The sequence below is a fragment of the Vespa velutina genome, chromosome 25 (genome assembly GCF_912470025.1).
Source record: "Vespa velutina chromosome 25, iVesVel2.1, whole genome shotgun sequence".
In the NCBI taxonomy this organism is placed as follows: Eukaryota; Metazoa; Arthropoda; class Insecta; order Hymenoptera; family Vespidae; genus Vespa; species Vespa velutina.
Genome location: NC_062212.1, coordinates 2,089,480 through 2,111,088, shown reverse-complemented (window position 1 = coordinate 2,111,088; position 21,609 = coordinate 2,089,480). Strand labels below are relative to the sequence as shown.

The following is a 21,609-nucleotide window of genomic DNA, read 5'->3' as shown; positions in this document are numbered from 1 at the left end:
TAGAAAGTTCGTGCGATTTTCATGCAAGTAAAAAAAAAAAGAATGTTTTTGTCAATACCAATTTTGTTTTTGCATAAATACGTAATAAATTAAAAAACAATAATAATCAAAAAAAAAAAAAAATAAAAAAGAAACAAGTTGGGCTCATACATATTGTTAACCTTGAACAAATTGATTAATTATTCTTAGATATTCGTATATATATAAATAATAATAATAATTTTTCTTTGAACAGACACGTATGAGTCTCATACTTTTATGTAACATACTTTTTTGAACTATGTATTTATTTCAATTTTTCTAACAATTTTTTTTTCCTATTATTATTATTATTATTATTATTATTATTATTATTATTATTATTATTATTACATTATTATTATTATATTATTATTATTATTATCACACATACATATGGAAATCAATAAAATCAGAAACAATCAGGCATATATTTTGAAAAATGAGACAACTGTAATCATTATATAACTGATACAATTCTTATATATTTGATATTAATTTTTGAAGAATTTAAATTTAACTAATGTTATAATTAATGAAGAAAGAAATTATGAGTTTTGATCGATTGTCTTAGAATTGTATTTATATATTATATAAGCTAATTATTATTTCTAATACAATTTATTATTATATATGCTAATACAATTAAACGATGTACAGACAAACCATTTAAACCATTTGTCTTCCTATGGAAGATGACTTAAGAAAAGAAAAGATAACAAAAAAGAAAAAAAAATAAAGAATTTGTTACTACGTAATTCATTTCACTTTTGTCCTTTTCACACAAATGTTCGTAATACCGACAAATATCCCATTGAAGTTTTGATGATCTACAAATATTAATAAATATACAATAATAATTATAATGAAATAACTATTGTATTGTTACAGGAAGGAACGTCATTTAAAAATGGAAAAAAATTATTTGAGATATACTTACGTCCGTAAAAACTGTCAAGGACAAGATGGCAAATTTGCCGGATGTTAAGAATTGTGGCTTTTTCGTTCTTATCATACAAATGAGAAAAAATTTCGCGTCGATTGCCGGCAAGTTGTACCATTCGTAATTATAAATGGCGTTACCAAAATTTGTACTCTAATTGAATAAAAACAAATGACATTAATTCGATTAATTGATATTTCAATTGTATAAGAAATTATTGACATTTTATATACTTCCTGAATGAAACATTCGCCGATGAAGCAATAAATAAAAAGTGTACTTGTCACGGAAAACATATAAAGAACGAACAATATCGATGTTAAAATATCCTTCGTTTCTGGACCCTAAAATTGTCAAAATATAAAGATTGATTAATTGTTATCACATAAATTAAGAACGTACGTGATATTCTTCGGATAAAAAAAAAAAGAAATCAATTTGTTTTCTACATTTTCTAAATGCAGATAATTATGGCAGGAGATCTATTTAAAAAAAAAAAAAAAAAAGAAAAAGAAAAAAAAATGACGCAATTATAATGATAATAGTAACAATGTAACTGTTCCTTTTTTTTTTTCTTTTTTTCGATCCTTTCAAATCAAACAACGACGATCATTTTCAGAACATTTCATTTTCATTTTTACAATTATTATTTAATTTTTATCGCTATTCTTCAAGATTAAATGTTAGTACGAGATAAAAGAAAACATTGATAATTATGACCTTGTACGGGGAATTTAAAGTGGAATATAAAAACTCATTTACTATAAAGTAAAAAAGGATTTGTCGATGAAGTAAATGTAAATGCGACGATGATGATAGTTGTTTGAATGATCATAATTGTTTTCATAACAGTAACACAGAAAGAAAGAAATTTATATGAAAAGTTTCGTGCGAATTATTGAACTAAGAGATTTCCAAAATTTCGATCATTATTTGAATTATATATAAGATTTATTAACGACAGGATTTTTTCTTTTTTTGCGAAATGCTTCCGTTTCTTTTCTGTTTTTTTTTTCAACAAAAATAAATATGCGCAGATTTTTTTCTAAGAGGCGATAAAAGATTAACGAAAATCTGTCCCATTTAATTTAAAGGTAAATAATTTCACAAATTCAAATTAATAAGAAATTATTTTATTTCAAAATTTTTAAGAATTATTTACGAATGAATTATTTTCTTTTTCTTTTTTTTTGTTGTTTTTTTTTCTTACTTTCTTTTTTTTTGTTTTTTTTTTTTCAATAATTAGTCATGGCAATTATTGTAAGCAACGCGAATTGTTGTCTATATATCTCTGACAATTTCAATTCTCCGTCGTTCTTTATGAGTTTAAAAGGAAACAAAATTATTAATTTAATCTTTAAAGTAGAGTAAAATTATTAATTAAAATAAAATTATTAATTTAATCTTTAAAGTAGAGTAAAATTATTAATTAAAGTAAAATTATTAATTTAATCTTATCAAGGAAAGAATAATTGATTTTAAAAACAAAGAAAAAATAGATTAATCAAAAATAAATGAGATATATAGGAAATAGCAAAAAAAAAAAAATTCGGATTTTCCTTTTTTTTCTTTTTTTTGCTAGAGACTTATGTACTTCCTTAAAAAAGGAAAAAAAAAAAAATATATTATTCGCTTGCATTTGTACCATCAGTACGTAGTAACAGGAAATGCAGATATGAATGGTGGTACCCAACAGTTGCTGCATAATCGGGAAATTAAAATTATCTTCCAATGTTTCCGCCCATCTGAAATATTATATTTCATGTAGATATAAAAAATAAAATATTACGATAGAGTTCATTATTATTGTTTGTATTTTCGTTATTGAAAAGACATAGAAACAAATTGATGCAATGTTATTTATGAGGAAAATATGATTTCTTTCTATTTTGGATATATTCAGTGACATTAAAGTCAATTGAAATTAATAAATAAACAATCAAATAATAAATAATATTGAAATTGAAAATAATAAATAAATATTGTAATAACGAATAAAATATAACGAATAAATAATTCAATAGAAAAAAATAAAAAATAATAAATAATAAAATAATAAATAAATGATGAAAGAATTTAATTGTTAAAGTGAGACACCTGTAAAAGGAAAATAGTTCATTAATCAAATAACAAATATTAGGTTGGATACTATGAAACGGGCATTTTTGTTTAGTTATTTATTTTCATTCAACGCCAGTTTCATAGTTTCCAACTTAGTATATAAGTATTAGTTTGGAAACTATGAAACGGGCATTTTTGTTTAGTTATTTATTTTCATTCAACACCCGTTTCATAGTTTCCAAATAGATAGATCAAAAAAATCAACTTGCTTTTAATAATTTGTTACGAAAAGCAATAACATATATATATATATATACGTGTGTGTGATTGTAAATAAACTAAAGATATTAATTGATTAACTTGTAAATAAAATAATTTATCATGATTTATATATATATATATATATATATATATATATATATATATATATATATATATATATATATATAGACATGTATACACACACATACACACAAATATATCAATTAATTTTTTATATAATTATACGATATATTTTTTACCTTATCAATCGATAATGTCGTAGTACAAGTTTCTTCATACCATCACGATAATTTTTAGAATCATTTAATAATGTCTTCACCTTATAAGACAATATGGAGAACTGTGCAATTACTTGAACGGACAAATTGACGAACATGCAATCGAATCCAACGTAACCTAATACGATACAAGGTATGTATATCATTTGATAAACACAAATCAAAGCGTAAATCCTACTGTCCCTTAAATGGATGACTTGTAATGTACTGTACGGCAACTGATAACCCATGGAATTGTTTTGTTCTGCTGAAAAGTAGAAAAAGAAAAAAGGAAACAAAATAATTGTTTAAGAAAATTAATTACGAAAATATAAAAGAGCAAATACATTAGATTAGCTGATTAAAACAAATATTCCAATATATTCATATCGAGTTAATGTCTTATACAATCATATTAATCGTATAATATTATAGGGTAAACTTAAGTAATCGTATTCTTAATTAATTATTTTAAAAAATTAGACACACAGTTTAACACAATTTTTCTTTTTTTATTTCCTTTCAAATTAATTGTGATTTTGCAATCACTTCTGTAAATTTTCACGGGATCTTTCGTCAAAAAAGTGCACGCAGTGATGAAAAATATGATTCATTGTGAATTTGAAAATCATCGACATTTCGAGATATTTTATATTTTATGTAATGCTCCATAAATCTAAAAAAATAATAATCCGATATTGTAATATCGAATGAATACAATGAACTCAGAAAAACTTTCTAGCAATGTTGGTTTATCGTTCTTTTGGGTAGGTCGACTGATTTTGCCATTAGCATGTTGCGATATAACGCGTATATTATTAACCAGTGCCAGCCATTGTTTCAACAATTATTTATGTAACCATTTCAATTGTGGACAATAATTATTAACAGCAATTGGTTGTGGCAAATCAAAATGAATTATGCCGATGCGGTATCATCAAACGCACGATAGTACCGTTTTCAAATATCAGACCTGGATTAGATGTGGATACAGTTGATTGATTCGTAGAAAGTCATTGATTGGTATGTTTCATGTTGCTGTATAGAACTTATTTCTCATTTACGGTAACGATTATGCTTAAAATAGGATCACTTCGTAGCTTGGTCAGTAACGATGTGCAAATGCTTCCTCGTTGATATTACTTCGTATTCGAGAATAGTATGATGCGGAATACAAATATCTCGATGATATATGTTTTCGATTTTATGAAGTTGTCTTTGCACTGTTCAACCATAAGTGATCACAAATGTATCAGATGTTTCTCGTGCTGTCAATTATGGATTAGATTCAATTCGACAATGACTTCATTACGTCATTATTGAATTCCGCAGGTTGTCTACTTCGAACATTATTCGATCAAATCTAAATGATGAACTGATCAAATTGACTGAATCAACATTGGCACTTATTCGCAAATAATCATTAATTTGTTATTCTTTTAAATTCTAGTCGTTGCATTAAAATCCAATCAAAAATGAAAGAACGTGCAATGACGTATGTATAGTTTTAAACGCTGAGAAGATGAAATTAATTTACTTATTAAAAATATATATAAATAATTGATGATTATTTCATCCTCTTATTTTGTGTAATATGAGCATATATTTGAGTGTATGAGTACATCTATTAATTCAATAATAAGTGAATATGCAAATACATAAAAAAATAATCGTCGGGCTACAATTGATGACAAATCCATATAGGGATTAATATAAAATATATAAAATATAATGTCACTTATAAAATGAATCAATAATTATAAATTACCAATTTGAAGTCCTTCGGTAAGTCGAGACGTATAATATAATATTTCGACCACTGTCATTGTAGAGGCAATTATTACAATAAAGTATGGAGGTAATTTAGTATAATTCACGAATGTTAATTTTTCCTCTTTAGTTTCGTATTTCTCAGTCAATGAATATTCCTTGATTTCCGTGAATAATTTACGCAATGCTTCTCTGTTTATTCTAGTAATTGTTATTTTCGTAAGGGTCATCGTTAGCTCAATGTTTTCTGCTATGTTAGGTACGACGTAATCCATTGTTTTTGGAGCCCAAAACAATTGTGCGAGTGTTAGAGAACAATGAATGAAAAGATATGTAAAAAAGAAGAGGAATATCGGAAAGTAGTTCTTGAATGGCCAAATTCCCATGCATTTTAAGAACCTTGAGTTCCAAATAAATGATCTTCGGACGTTGGCAATTCCTTGTTCCTACAATAGAAATATTCAATTAGTTAATGTTCCAGATCGATTTCAGATTAATTATTTTTTTATTCGTCTGTATACATTTTATTACAGTTAATATTGTATATATTATATATATATATATTTTTTTTTTTTGACATAAATTTATATATTGACATAATTTTATATATATGTAAATATTACCATGTGTATATGTATAACTTATATATTTATATGTTTATGATTAATATAATAATATGCGTGTATATATAGATTACTATTATTGATATTAGTATTTTTATATACATCGATTTTAATTTATGAAAATTTCAACATAATCGTATTTTGTTCGAAATTTTTTAATATAATTGAATCACTCAAAAAAAAAATATTTATATATACATACATATACATATATATATATATATATATATATATATATATATATATATATATATGTTATATTCTAGTATTAAATATATTTAAATCTACATATATTTAGAAATATAGAATTAATGTTCTTATTTTTTTTGAAATATCAAAATATTACAATTACTTTAATATTCAAGGTTAATATTATAATATATAAATATTTATATATTAATAATAATAATAATTTATAAATATTAAGAAATTATATATATTAGTATTATTTATAAATATATAAACACACATATATATTATGTATTATATATTTTATAATATATATATGAGCCGTTTATTTGAAAATATTATATAATACATTGAAAGTGGCCTAACTCCATTTATCTTCAAATCGAGATATTTAAGGGTTTGCGTTTCAATGAATTTAAAAATATACGTATAGGATACTAATGAGTCATACTACTTAAGTGTATCTAAGGGTGTTAAATTTATAGTTCCTATTAAAATAGTGACAATTATTAAATGAATAATATGCGTTTTCTTATCAAGAATGGAGTTAGGTCACTTCCAAAATTAACAATTAGATTCATTATAAAATTTGAAGGTGCCCAAGTCAATTCAACATAATTTAAGATGCTTCAAATTGAAAGAAAAAAAAACAATACTCAATTTATTTTACATATCTTTAAAACACTTCGAAAACATAATTTATGCGATTCAAAATATTTTTTAACTACATAACGTACAAAATTACGAACATAAATTTATTACAAAACAATTTACTACTCATCTAGATTTTATGTGTGTGAAAGGGATTTGAAGAAATCATGATGTTTCGGTGGTATATATCGTAATAGGTCAATTATGTCCTTGAATTTTACTGTTGTAAATTGTCTGATATTTTTATACAGTGGTGTCAATACAATATTTTCGAACCTTCTTGGTCTACCCCGACGTGGTAATAAATTCAGGACTTTAAAATTGTCACTTTCATTCATTGATTTAAGTATAAATGGAATTAGGCCAATTTCAAAATAAACGGCTCATATATATATATATATATATATATATATATATATATATATATATTGCTTTATCATCATATTCATGAATTTTTTATTACGTTATGACGGATATCTAAATAAAGCGTTACTAATTTTTTATTTCATTAACATTACGTATTTGAGAAAAATAAGTCTAACAAAAATTCTCGTATAATAAACAGGCAATATTGTTGCATTTGTTGTTTTCTATTTATTAAACGATCTTGAAGTTTATTCAAGCTTAAATTCATTTTTTCATAAATACGATGCTACATTTTTTTATTGGAAATTTATTTTATTGTTGAAAAGAAAAAAATAGAAAACTAATCAATTTTTTTTTTTTAATTTTTCGTAACATTTTTAATTTTTCGAAATATTTTGTTTATACGGCAATTTTCGTACAGCAAAATTTGCCGTGAGATATTGTTGAATCTTTCACAAAATAAGAACAATAAATAATATTTCAATTTATAAAATCGGATAACAACTAGTTAGGACAAATTTTTTCCAAAATGTCACGTTTCCGAGATAAAGATTTGTTAATTTAGAAAATTTCATTCATTTAGAAAACTGTAATATATTGTCCATTTAAACATTTCATAAAACGATTGTTCATCGAATCAGTTAAATATAATTGTTGAATTACACTGGTATCACATAAAAATATATTTCCTTTAGAACTATTATTCGTAAAATCAAATAATTCCTTTACGATAAAAAAAATATCAAAGACAGACAACGTGTGAAGCTGTAATAATAGAGTAGACTTAAAAAAAAAAAAAAAAAAAAAAAAAAAAAAAAAAAAAAAAAAAAAAATAAAACCAAACAGAAACATCACAGAATTGTCGACGAATTATAAGAACGTAAACAATAAGCAATAATATAATAATAATATAAATAATATCTGTACGCTTATAAATGATAGTAAATGAAGATACAAAAAAAAAATATATATATATATAAGTAATAAATATTAATTGCATAAAAATAATTTCCAATTGAAATGAACTTGTAACATTATGATCGATAGAAAATTAATATCCGAACGCTATGTTAAGATATCACTTATCTAAACGTCGTATATATGATCACAGTATATTCGGCACGAAATAATCGTTCTACGATTGCAAGAAAAAAAAAAAAGAAAAAAAATTGGCAGAAACAAAAATATCAAATCGTTCTCATGACTCTTACTTCTATGCTATCCTTTCCCATTTTATCCCTTCGAAGGTTCACGAAAGACTGACGGCAAAACGATCGAACGTCCTCCCTGGTAAACTCTGTTTGAAAAAGATGGTATATACGTCTGCAAGGATATATGCTTGAATAATTGATCTGAAGTCGACGAAAAAAAATATTCGAAGGAACAACTCGTCACTGACAACGAGTCAGTTCTAAAAACTTAAGTTAAGAGTTAAACAGTTCTTTTGTTATTATCATCGATAATGATAGGTTGAGGATAGCACTACAGAGAAAGGGTATTGAAGTATACATAAAAAATGTGCACTTGTCGCTTTGGTTCGTCACGTAGTACATCCTTGTCTTCCCCCCATCCACCCATCCACCTACCCCTGAGTTCACAGCCCTCATGTAAAACTTGTTGTAACTTCATTTCATTTATCTGTCATTGAAATTTTTCCTTTTTTCTCGTTCTTCTTTTATTTTTTTTTTTTTTTTTCTTTTCTTTTCTAAAAGAGAAGGGTGATCATAGATGTAGAGAGAGAGAGAGAGAAAAAAAAGAAAAAGAAGAAGTAACATCTCAACCTAAGGTATAATCTCTTTTTTTTCTTTTTTCCCTTTTTTTTTATTTCTTTTTTTTCTTTTTTTTTTTGCTTTTGACTATAGTTCGTAATGTTTCAGTTTATCGGCACAATATAAAAATGTTTTCATACTATTACAATACTTTTCGTTCGATCGTCCTTCCGTTCACTTGTTGTTTTCTAGTTTTGCATAATCCGACGAACGAAAGACATTAATTGCACTTGAATTAACGTACGTAGTTTGAAGGAACAAAATTTTTTTCATCCACAGGAATATGTATTCGTAAGTAATCCATACTTGTTGTCCTATATTTCAATAGTTTTCACGTTAGGGATAATGACGAGTATTATACTTAATGACGTACCTTGACCTTTGAACAATCAAAGGTATTTTTTTTTTTTTTTTTTTTTTATTATCACTTATTTTATACAAGATTTCTTTTTGTTTATTTCTAAATTATTATTCCTTATTGATTCTCTGCTGATCTTTATTTTATCATGATATTTTATTTACATTATTTTGTCATACCAAATGAAATTTTTATTATGTATCAGTTGTTTTCTTTGACGATTTGTTTTTTTTTTTTTTTTATCATTAATGATAGTCATTTATTTATACTCTTTTTTTTTAATTGTATTTTTTTCCATCTAACTTCACACTTAAGCCGCATAATCATTATATGTTTTGAGAGCTGATATAGCAAGTCTTGTGTGTGAAAAAGTCCAATTGATTGTATGCAGTAGTTTCTGGTTGGTGTCATTTTTGTCATATTTTACTATTTTCCTATAGAAAAGATAAAAATGCTGTTCAAGTCAGAAAGAAATTAACCGATGTGTATGAAGAAGATGTGTTGACAGTACGCCAGTGCCAGAACTAGTTTGCAAAATTTCGATCCGGCAATTTTGATGTCGAAGATGCACCACGTTCTGGAAAGGCGGTTGAAGCTGATAAAGACACGATAAAGGCATTAGTTGATGCAAACCGGCAAATAACAACACGTGAGATCGGTGAGAGGTTGAATTTATCAAATCCAACTGTTTATGACCACTTGAAAGGCCTTGGTTTAACCTCAAAGCTCGATATATGGGTTTCCCATGTTCTCACGGAAAGAAATTTGTGTCGTGATTCGCTTCTCAAACGTCACGAAAATGATCCATTATTGAAACGCATCATTACTGGGGACGAAAGATGGGTTGTATATAACAATGTCAAACGCAAGAGATCATGGAGCAAAAAAGATGAACCGACTCAAAGCATTTCCAAAGCCAATATCTATCAAAAAAATGTGATGCTGTCTGTTTGGTGGAATTTTAAAGGAATCATTTTTGTTTTAGATTTTACCGGATAACACAACAATTAATTCGGAAGTCTACTGTCATCAGCTGGACGAACTGAATGATGCACTTCGACAGAAAAGGCCAGAATTAATCAACAGAAAAGATGTAGTGTTCCACCAAGATAATGCGAGATCTCATACAAGTTTGGTCTCTCGTCAAAAACTTTTACAGCATGAATGGGATACAATGCCACATCCACCATATTCTCCAGATCTGGCACCTTTGGATTATTATTTGTTCCGATCACTGCAAAATTTTTTAGACGGTAAAACCTTCACTTCAAATGAGAAGGTCAAAAACCACCTCGATCAGTTTTTTGCCAGAAAAGACACAAAAATTTTATGAGCGTGGAATCATGCTACTACCAGAAAGATGGCAAAAGGTATTGGACCAGAATATATAATTTAATAAAATATTTGTTCATTATACGAAAATTGTCTTTCATTTTCACAAAAAAAAAAAAAAAACGAAATGACTTTCCGATCGACTCAATAATTTATGCATTATTATTTGTACATTTTATGCAAATGAAAGTGGAAATCTTTTTATGTGTACATCTTCCGCAAACATACCTTTGACATTTTTCACATAAATTATTTGTTTTGTTGTTGTGACAAACCAAGTACTTGATAAATTTTGCATTTGTTAGAATAGGTTGCATTTGATGATGTTGCAGTTGATCTGTTGGCCCTTTCACACCCTTGAAAATTAAAGTAAATGGTAACCTTCCAGGAATACCATCTTCGTCAATTTTTGACCAGACAGTACCATCGACAGCTGTTTCGGTCTCCTAAAAGTTTTTTCAGTTTCTTCATTAGTGTTTGAACTACTTACCTACATCTTTTCCTGGGCATATTGATGACACTTTCATTTTCATCATTGGTGATCGACTCTTCATCGTTATCTTCAGTATCAAATGTTTACCTTTGAATATAATCCACTTCATCTTCAGATGATAGAATTTGTTGCATCTGATTCTATATCGGAGTACTCTTTACTTATTTCATTTTATTTCATGAATTTAGGGTGCAAAAGAAATAAAATAAACAACTTGTTAGAAAAAGTATCACTGCATAAAGATTCGAATAACAAATACTACTTTAGCTTATTGGCCAACTACAACTTATCATGTACACACCCAAATCGACGATTTATCATGTACTTGTATGTTATCATGTAATGGTAATCGAAAAAAAATAAACACTGTTATTTCAATACAGAGCCGAACTGGTTAAGAAATTTACTCAATTCAATAATAAGAGTCATTTGATTATTTAAAATTTCCCAAGCAGTCATTTTGACTGCTTTTGGGCAATATGGGTATAACACACACATATATATATATATACCGAAAATGAAGGAGGGGGGAGGTAACTACAATTATTAATAAACGGATTTATATGTTGTACAAAAAGTCACAAAATTCTAAGAAATCGTGTCATTATATACGTAATTGTTTTTTTAATTGAAATTAAAAAGCAGTCAAAATGACTTCCTTGGGTAATCTAGTGTTAAATTTCATTGATGGATTTTATTTATCAGTTTACTTAATTTTAATTTTATGTAAAGTAATATATATGATTGTTTGCATATTTCGATGTTCAAATAATCAAATTATATGTAGGTTGAAATGGTTCTAATATAATTTCTGGGTGTTTGTGTGTTGTCTATGAGATAATTTAGTCGACTATCGAACGAAAGCATAATCTATCCATTGTGACGTGCCTTTATTTTTTATGATAGAAAGAGAGGAGACTGGAGGCATTGAGAGTAAGAATGAGATGGAAATGTGTCGTTAATGAAGTAGATAACAAAGCAATTAAGTGAACAAAATAACGAATAGGAGATAAAGCAATTACCGAATGCATATGCATGAATGTGAATGAGAATGAAAGACGCTATAGGATAAACGTGAAAAAAATGAACGGAGGATAGTCTTAATTAGGCCAAACGAAGAGTAACGAAAAAAGGTCCTAAGTGTACCAAGCGCAGAATAAATGATGATCATCAGTAGAATGACCTAGAAATAAAGAGTTGTATTATTGTAATACATTCATTAATAAAATCCTTATTAATTAAGAATAACTGATCGGAGTTTCGCTAATTCGTATCTTCCAGATAGGATTAAGAAAAATATTCTACATATATATAAACTCTATAAATTGTGTTGACAGTGAATGCAGTATTTATCATTCTTACAAACAGTTAGATGATCGAGACTGTACAATAATCGATCCTGAATATTGACTATCCAAATGAAATTAATATTTGTATAATAATTTGAAATAGATTACAGGCAATAAATGTATACAACTGCAGTATCGAGATAAATATAGACGATATTTATATAGTATCTGTGATTCATCAGAGACTTCGTTCGGTTTTTGTGTATGTAAAAAAAAAAAATGATCGTCTCGGTCAATACTAATTTTGTTGTCGTATACATTCGGAATTTATTGACAAACAATAATAATGGTAAAAAAAATAACAAACCTAACTCAAATGTGTTTTTAATTTTGAAAAAAATTGATTAATCATGCTTGAATATTCGTATGAGTAATAATAATAATTTTTCTTTGAATAGACACGTATGGACTCCATACTCTTATGTAGAAATATTTTTTAATAGAATAAAAATTAATAAAATTAATTTAATAAAATTACATGGCTACACACGTATTTATTTCAATTTTTCTAACCCATTTTTTTTGTACTATTATTATTATTATTATTATTATCATTATTATTACTTTATCACATGTACGTTTGAATCGGATATAATCGGTCAGATTTTTTAAGAAAAATATCAACTGGTACAGTTCTCTTACATTTGATAATAAATTTTTTTCACAAAGAAAGGAACTGAAAGTTTTGATCGATCGTCTTAGAATTGTATTTATATATTCTATAACGCTAATACAAGTCAACGATATATAAACAAAATCATTATTCTTTCTACGTAGGAAGATGAATTAAGAAAAAAAAAAAAAAAAAACAAAAAACAAAAAGAATTTGTTACTACGTAATCCATTTCACTTTTGTCCTGTTCACGCAAATGTTCGTAATACCGATAAATATCCCATCGACGTTTTGATGATCTACAAATGTTAATAAATATATAATAATAATTATAATGAAATTAATGATTGTATTGTTAAACGCAACGAACATAATTTAATAATAGATATAAATTATACTTACGTCTGTGAAAACGGTCAAGGATAAAACGGCAAATTTGCCAGACGTTAAATATTGTGGTTTCTTCGTTCTTATCATGCAAATGAGAAAAAATTTCGCGTCCATTGCCGGCAAGTTGTACCATTCGTAATTATAAATGGCGTTACCAAACTTTGTACTCTAATCGAATAAAACAAATGACATTAATCGATTAATTGTTATTTTAATTATAATAGAAATTATTGATAATTTATATACTTCCTGAATGAAACATTCGCCGATGAAACAATAAACAAAAAGTGTCCCCGTCACGGAAAACATGTAGAAAACGAATAAGAGAGATGTTAAAATATCCGTCATTTCTGGACCCTAAAAATGAAAAAAAGGAAAATGATCGATTAGTTATTATCATGTAAATTAAGGACATACATGATCATTATTAAAACAAAATAAAAAAAAAAGGAAAAAAGAGTCAATACAATAGTGTTATTTGAATGGAAATATCATTTCCTTTAATTTTTGATATATTCTACGACATGAAGATAATTGAAATTAATAAATACGTAATTCAAATGATAAATAATAATAAATATAAAATAATGAAGAAATATCGAAGTGATAAAGAAAATATAACGAAAAAAAAAATAATTAAATAACAAAATAAAAAAATAATACATAACAAAATAGTACATAAAAATGATGAAAGAATTAAATGATTTAAGCAAGACGTCCATAAAATGAATGATTTATTAAAGAAATAATAAAAATAATAGATAATTTTGGAAAAAAAGCAATTTTTTATAATATATTACAAAGCGCAAAAACTTAAATGCGTATACAATTGTGTGTATGTATATGTGTATGTGTGTATGTTTGATTGAAAATAAACTATAATAATTAATTAATAAACTTCTAAATAAAATAATTTAACATTGTTTATATATTTTTTTTTGGATAAGAAAAGAAATCAATTTGTTTCTTACATTTTCTTTTTTTTTTTTTTTTGAATGCAGATAGTAATGAAGGATATCCATAAAAAAATGGCAGAGTTATAGTGACCATAATAAATAATGTATTTGTCTCGTTCAGATAATACTCTTAAATCGAACAGCAATATCATCCAAATAATTTTTCATTTCCATTTTAAATTGTTTTTCATTTTATCGCTATTCCGAAAGACTAATTTGTGCAGGTTCACAAGTATACTTTGTTAGTACGAGAGGAAGTACTAATAATAATTGCCATTTATGGAGAATGTAAAGCAGAGTGTAAAAAATCATATGCAATAAAATAATAAGGGATCCGTCAGTAAAGTAAATATAGATACAAGAATAACGCATAATATTATTATTATTATTATTATTATTATGATTATTATTGTTGTTGTTATTATTATTATTAGTATTATTATTATCATCATTATTATTATTATCATCACTATTGTTATCATTACTATTATTACTATTATTATTAATATTATTATTAGGTTATTATTATTGTTATTATTACTATTATTATGTTATTATTATTATTATTATTATGATAATTATTATTAATATTAATATTATTATTACTATTATTATTATTACTAGTATTATTATTAGTAGTATTATTATTATTATAATTACTATTATTATAACTTTTGTTATTATTATTATTATTATTATTATTATTATTATTATTATTATTATTATTATTATTATTATTATTATTATTAGAATTAATATTATTATAACTTTTGTTATTATTATTATTACTTTATTATTATTATTAGCATTATTATTATCATCATAATTATTATTATTATCACTATTGTTATCATTACCATTATTATTATTATTATTATTACTTTTATTATTATTATTATAATTACTATTTTTATAACTTTTGTTCTTATTATTATTATTATTATTATTGTTATTATTATTATTATAATTACTATTATTATTATAATTATTATTGTAATTATTATTATTATTACGTTTTTACCATCGTTATTATCATGTTTTTTTTTTTTGATAACAATAACCTCAAAAATTAAAAATCTAAATGAGAACTTTTTTAGGATCTAATGAACCGAGAGATTTCAAAATTTTCCTTCATTATTTGAATTACATTTAATTAATATTAAGTCGACTTAATATACAATTATATTAAGTTGACTTGACTTTTTTGCTATTTCTTTTTTTTTTTTTTTAAAAGAACATTTCATCTTATCGAAGAAGCAATAAATGATAAATGTAAATGTTCGCCATTTTTAAAGTGTAATTTCAAAAATTCGACAGAATAAGAACTTATTTTATTTTTATATATTTAAAATGATTTATGAATGAATTAGTTCCTTTTTTTTTCAATGAATTATCATGGCAATTATCATAAGTTACAAATTTTGCTCGTACCTATGACAAAGCCAGTTTCTCCGCCATTTTTTATCAGTTTTGAAGAAGAAAATTATCAATTAAATCTTTAAAGTAAGTACTATCAAAGTAAAATTGATTTTAAAAAATTACGTAGATTAGTTAAAAATATATGAGAAGTATAGAAAATAGAAAAAAATGTTTTTTTTTGCTACGGAGTTATGTATTTCCTTAAAAAGAAAAAAAACATGTGTTTTTACCATCAGTAAGTAGTAACCAGAAACGCAGATGTGAATGGTGGATCCCAAGAGTAGCTGCATAATTGGAAAATTAAAGATATCTTCCAATTTTTCCGACAATCTGAAATATTATATTTCATGTATATATAAAAAATAAAATATTACGATGTAGTTCATTATTATTGTTTGTATTTCACATTATCGAAAGAAAATAAGAAAAAAAAAGTCAATACAGTATTATTTGAATGGAAATATTATTTCCTTTAATATTTGATATATTCTACGGCATGAAGATAATTGAAATTAATAAATACGTAATTCAAATGATAAATAATAATAAATATAAAATAATGAAGTAATATCGAAACAACAAAGAAAATATAACGAAAAAAATAATTAAATAGGAAATAAAAAAATAATACATAACAAAATAGTACATAAAAATGATGAAAGAATTAAATGATTTAAGTAAGACATCCATAAAATCAATGGTTTATTAAAGAAATAATAAAAATAATAGATAATTTCGGAAAAAAAGCAATTTTTTTATAATATATTACAAAACGCAAAAACTTAAATGCGTATGCAAGTGTGTATATGTATATGTGTATGTGTGTATGTGTGATTGAAAATAAACTATAACAATTAATTACTAAACTTCTAAATAACATAATTTAACATTGTATATATATATATATATATAGACACTTACACACACACATACACATATCAATTATTTTTATATAATTATACGATATTTTCTTTACCTTATCAATCGATAATGTCGTAGTACAATGTTCTTCATACCCTCATGATAATTTTTAGAATTATTTAATAATGTCTTCACCTTGTACGACAATATGGCGAACTGTGCAATTACTTGAACAGACAAATTGACGAACATGCAATCGAATCCTACGTAACCTAATATGACACATGGTATGAATATTATTTGATAAGCACACAACAAACCGTAAATTCTGCCGTCACTTAAATCGACGATATCGATTGTTTTATACGGCAATTCATAACCCATGGAATTGTTTTGTTTTCCTGAAAAGTAAAAAAAAAAAAAAGAGAAAAAGAAAGGAAATATTTTTTTTTTTTCAGAAAAAATATTACGAAAATATAAAAGAACAAAAACATTAGATTAGATGATTAAAACAAATATTTCAATATATTCATATCGTATTAATGTCCGATACAATGATACATCATATTACTCGTTTAATATTATTGGCTACGCATAAGTAATCGATTAAGTTAATATTAGAAATACACATTGATACAAATTATCTTTTTTATTATTTTCTAATTAATTGCGTATTTGCCATGTTTTCTGTAATTTTTCAAATCAATGTTCATAAAAATATGCCCACTGTGATGAAAATTATAAATCAAGATTAATCTAAAAACCATTGACATTTAGAGACATTTTATTTTTTATGAATTTCTCGATAAATATAAACAAATAATATAATTCGATGGTATAATATCGAATGAATACGATAAATGAATTTGATAAAACTTTCAAGCTTAGTTGGTTTATTATTTTCTTGGATTGTTTTTGGTGCATGAATTCTGCTAAAAGCATGTTTCAGTATGACGCATATGTTATTGCCATGTGTCGGCTATTTTTTCAAAAATTCTTTAAGCAATCATTTCAATTGTTGACAATAATTACCAACGGCAATTGATTATGGCAACTCAAAAGGATATTGTATAGGTGCGTTATCATCAAACGCACGATGGCAAGTCATTCAACGTTAGATCTGACTTATTTGTCGTGTAAAGTTGATTGGTTCGAAGAAAATCATCGATTGCTATAATTTAATGTTACTGTATAAAATTCAATTTTTATTGAATTTTAATGATTATCTTAAGAAATTGATCATCTCGTTGATTGGTCAACAACGATGTGCAAATTTTTCCTCGCTTATCTTCTTTCATATTCGACAATTGACACGGAATACAAATAATCGATCATTTAAGAAATCATAATCGAATTCTGTAGTTCATATCTATTTCGAATATAATCGAATCGAATCTAAATGATGACTGATTAAGTTTTTTGGATCAACGTTGGCAATTATTGTTCTACGAAATTTATCTATTAGATAATCACAAATTTATTGTTACTTTAATTTGCAATTATTGCGTGAAATCCTAATTGAAAATGAAACGACATACAATGACGTATGTATTAGTTTAAATCTCACGAGCTCGAAATTAATTTACTTATGAAAAATATTAAAAATAATTGGCAACTATTACGTGCATATGTATATTAATGTGTGTTTGTGTTTGTGTATGTGTGTATGTGTGTGTGTGTGTGAGTACATCTATTAATCCAATAATAATTAAATAAATTAATACATAGAAAAAATAATAATAGGGTTATACTTAATGATAAATCCATAAAAAAAAAAATTAATATTAAATATATAAAATATAATGTCACATATAAAGAAGGAACAAATATTATGAATTACCAATTTGAATTCCTTCGGCAACTCGAGTCAGGTAATAAATTAATTCGGCCATTGACATTGAAAAGGCAATTATTACAATAAAATATGGAGGTAATTTAGTATAATTCACGAATGTCAATTTCTGCTCTTTAGTTTCATATTTCTCAGTCAATGAATATTCCTTGAGTTCTATGAATAATTTACGTAATTCATCTCGATTGATTCTAGCGATTGTTATTTTCGTAAGTGTCATCATTTGTTCCATATTCTCTGCTACGCTCATTATGACAATGTCCATGGTTTTTGGAGACCAAATTAAATTTGCGACTGTTAGAGAAATATGAAGGAAAAGATATATGAAGAAGAAGAGAAATAATGGAAGGTAATTTTTCAATGGCCAAATTCCCATGCATTTTAAAAGTCTTGAACTCCAATTGAATGACCTTCGGACGTTGGCAAATCCATGTTCCTATAAAAGAAACATTCAATCGATTAATATGTTAGATTGGTTTCAAATTAATTACTTAAATTATGCATCTTACATTTTATTATGTAACATATTACAACATACATTTTATTAGAGTACATTTAACCCCTTAACTTGTACTAAACAGGACGAACTGTGCACATTCGAGATAATTCGAGCGTCGTTGTATATTTTATGCTACTATAATTTTTCACACTCGAATATAATCGTGAATTGAAAATAACAATGTGAAAGCAAAAAAATCTGTTGTTTTTTTCCGAAATAGTAATTCGAAAAGAAAGATAAAAAAAGAAAGATAAAAAGATAAAAAGATAAAAAAATGCTCTTTTCTGCAATGTAGATCAAAATCCAAAATTAAAATAAAAATTTTGATTATTTTTGTATTTTCTTTTTTTTTTTAACTTTTTTTCCCGAGACAATGTACTAAATTGTGTTTTTTTACATAAAAAAAATTTAATCTTTTTGGCCGGTTTTTTTAAAAAAAAAACTGTGCGTTAAGGGGATTATATATATTCAATATATTGATATATATTTATATATTGTTATTTATAATTTTACATATATATATATATATTTTAGTATCAAAAATATATTTAAATCTATATGTATTTATTTGAAAATATATAATTAATGTTGCTGTTTTTATTTAATATTAAAATATTGAAATTACTTTAATATTCAAGATTAATATTTTAATATGTTAATATTTTATAATAATATATAATTACGAAAAGAGAATTATATATATCAATAATATATATATATATGTTTACAATAATTAACTGTTTATGTTACTGGGTAATTAAATATTAATTAAAACTGATTAATAATTAATTATTCTTATTAAATTTTGATTTTAATTTTCTAATAATTATTTTATAATCTTATATTTTACCATTTTCTAAAGTTTATTTTAAAACAGTGAAAAATGAGAATATGATATATATATTATTGCATTATTATCATATATATATATTACTGTGTTATTATCATATTTATGCATTCTTTATTACGTTATAATGGATATCTAAATAAAATGTTACTAATTTTTTATTGCATTAACACGACGTATTTGAGAAAAATAGGTCTGATAAAAATTTTCGAATAATAAACAGAGGCCATATTGTTGCACTTTTTGTTTTTTGTTTAATAAACGATCTTGAAGTTCATTGAAGTTTAATTAAATTTTTTTTCGAATATGAACATATGTTTTTTTTTTTTTATATCAGAAACTTATTATCGTAAATACAAAATGAAAGGAAAATTAGTAAATTTTCATGTGAAATATTCTTTTTTTTTTTTTTTTTTTTTTTTATCAAACAACAAAATTTACTCACAAAATAGTGAGATGCTGTTAAATCTTTCACGAAATAAATAACAATAAACGAAGTAATATTTCAATATTTGAAATCAGATGATCACTTGGTAGAACAACTTTTTTTTTTTTGTCGAAAACATCGCAATTCCTAGATAAGAATATGTCAATGCATCGTTTTTTAACACTCGACGTATGATCCGTAAAAAATTTTATACGACGATTGTTCATCGAAATCATTGAATACAATTATTAAATTACGTCGATTTATAATTTTTCACTGTATTCACGTTCGTGTATTCACATAAAAATATATTTTCTTTAGAAATATATATCATATATATATATTTTTTTTTTTTTTTTCGTAAAATCAAATAATTCTTTACGATCAAAAATCAAACGTCAAAGACAGAGAGCGCGATACTGTAATTGTAGATTACAAACAAAAAAAAAAACAAAAGCGAAATATAAGAACGTAAAGAATAAACAAAATTAATAATATCTTTACGCTTATAAATCAAATTGCACGATGACAAAAAAAAAATATATATATATATATATATACGAGAAATAAATAAATTAATTAAGAAATAAAATTTCACAAAAATAATATTCAATTGTTATGAACGTTGAACACATTGATCGATGAAAAATTATTTTCGAACACTATAAAGAATATTCACGGCACTTATCAGCATTGTATATACGATCACTGTATTATTCGGCACGAGGCTCGTTGTACGGTTTAAAAAAAAAAAAAAGAAAAAAATAAAGAGAGAGAGAGAGAGAGAGAGAGAGAGAGAGAGAGAGAGAGAGAGAGAGAGAGAGGAAAAAAGAAATAAAAAATAAAGAAGAAACAAAATCGTGCTCTTTATCTTACTTCTATGCTATCCTTTTCCATTTTATCCCTTCGAAGGTTCGCGACAGACTGACGTTAAAAAGGGCGAGCGTCCTCCCTGGTAAACTCCGTTTAAAAAAAGGATAGTATATGCGTCTAAGGGTTGATTGAATAGTTAATCCGAAGTCGACGAAACAAAAAAAAAAATATCGAGAAACAACTCGTCTTTAACCCGTTTTAACAGGGAGTTAAACAGTTACTTTATTACGATCATTGATTACTATAGTTTGATGGTATAACGAAGGGTAGGTGGGGTGTGGGATTAGAGTATACATAAAAAATGTATTCTCATTGCATCGGTTCAAGCATATGTTCTCCCCCCTGTTTTACAACCCTCATACAAAACTTGTTATAACTCCACTCCATTTATCTGTCATTGAAATTTTTCCT

General features: G+C 25.2%; 2 protein-coding genes across 6 annotated transcripts; both read right to left on the bottom strand.

The window, feature by feature from the left end:
• Window positions 1–620: 620 nt before the first annotated feature.
• Window positions 621–8,440, bottom strand: LOC124957306 (odorant receptor 4-like). Of its 2 annotated transcripts, none has more exons than XM_047514240.1 (7): window positions 8,372–8,440; window positions 5,330–5,777; window positions 3,544–3,829; window positions 2,607–2,706; window positions 1,195–1,305; window positions 959–1,114; window positions 621–848 (listed from the first exon to the last, which is right to left on the bottom strand). In XM_047514240.1, exons 1-7 carry the CDS (start codon window positions 8,390–8,392, stop codon window positions 798–800), a joined length of 1,173 nt encoding a protein of 390 aa, XP_047370196.1. In that variant the 5' UTR covers window positions 8,393–8,440; the 3' UTR covers window positions 621–797. The 2 variants fall into 2 exon arrangements, with proteins under 2 accessions (XP_047370196.1, XP_047370197.1); XM_047514241.1 differs by having other exon boundaries at window positions 3,544–3,826.
• Window positions 8,441–13,157: 4,717 nt separating this feature from the next.
• Window positions 13,158–21,332, bottom strand: LOC124957290 (odorant receptor 4-like). Of its 4 annotated transcripts, none has more exons than XM_047514201.1 (8): window positions 21,202–21,332; window positions 18,541–18,988; window positions 17,012–17,101; window positions 16,816–16,927; window positions 16,070–16,169; window positions 13,711–13,821; window positions 13,477–13,632; window positions 13,158–13,373 (listed from the first exon to the last, which is right to left on the bottom strand). In XM_047514201.1, exons 1-8 carry the CDS (start codon window positions 21,220–21,222, stop codon window positions 13,323–13,325), a joined length of 1,089 nt encoding a protein of 362 aa, XP_047370157.1. In that variant the 5' UTR covers window positions 21,223–21,332; the 3' UTR covers window positions 13,158–13,322. The 4 variants fall into 4 exon arrangements, with proteins under 4 accessions (XP_047370157.1, XP_047370158.1, XP_047370156.1 ...); XM_047514202.1 differs by having other exon boundaries at window positions 17,021–17,101; XM_047514200.1 differs by having other exon boundaries at window positions 16,816–17,101.
• Window positions 21,333–21,609: the final 277 nt, after the last annotated feature.

Coding starts and splice junctions, on each gene's coding strand:
- LOC124957290 (XM_047514200.1), bottom strand. CDS start 21,222: ATGGAAAAGGATAGCATAGAA. Junction 16,170..16,815: donor CGACATTATCGATTGATAAG/GTAAAGAAAATA, acceptor ATAATATTTCAG/ATTGTCGGAAAAATTGGAAG. Junction 13,374..13,476: donor CCTTGACCGTTTTCACAGAC/GTAAGTATAATT, acceptor TAACATTTGTAG/ATCATCAAAACGTCGATGGG.
- LOC124957306 (XM_047514240.1), bottom strand. CDS start 8,392: ATGGGAAAGGATAGCATAGAA. Junction 3,830..5,329: donor TACCGAAGGACTTCAAATTG/GTAATTTATAAT, acceptor TCTACTTTTCAG/CAGAACAAAACAATTCCATG. Junction 1,306..2,606: donor CCTGTTACTACGTACTGATG/GTACAAATGCAA, acceptor TGACAATTTTAG/GGTCCAGAAACGAAGGATAT.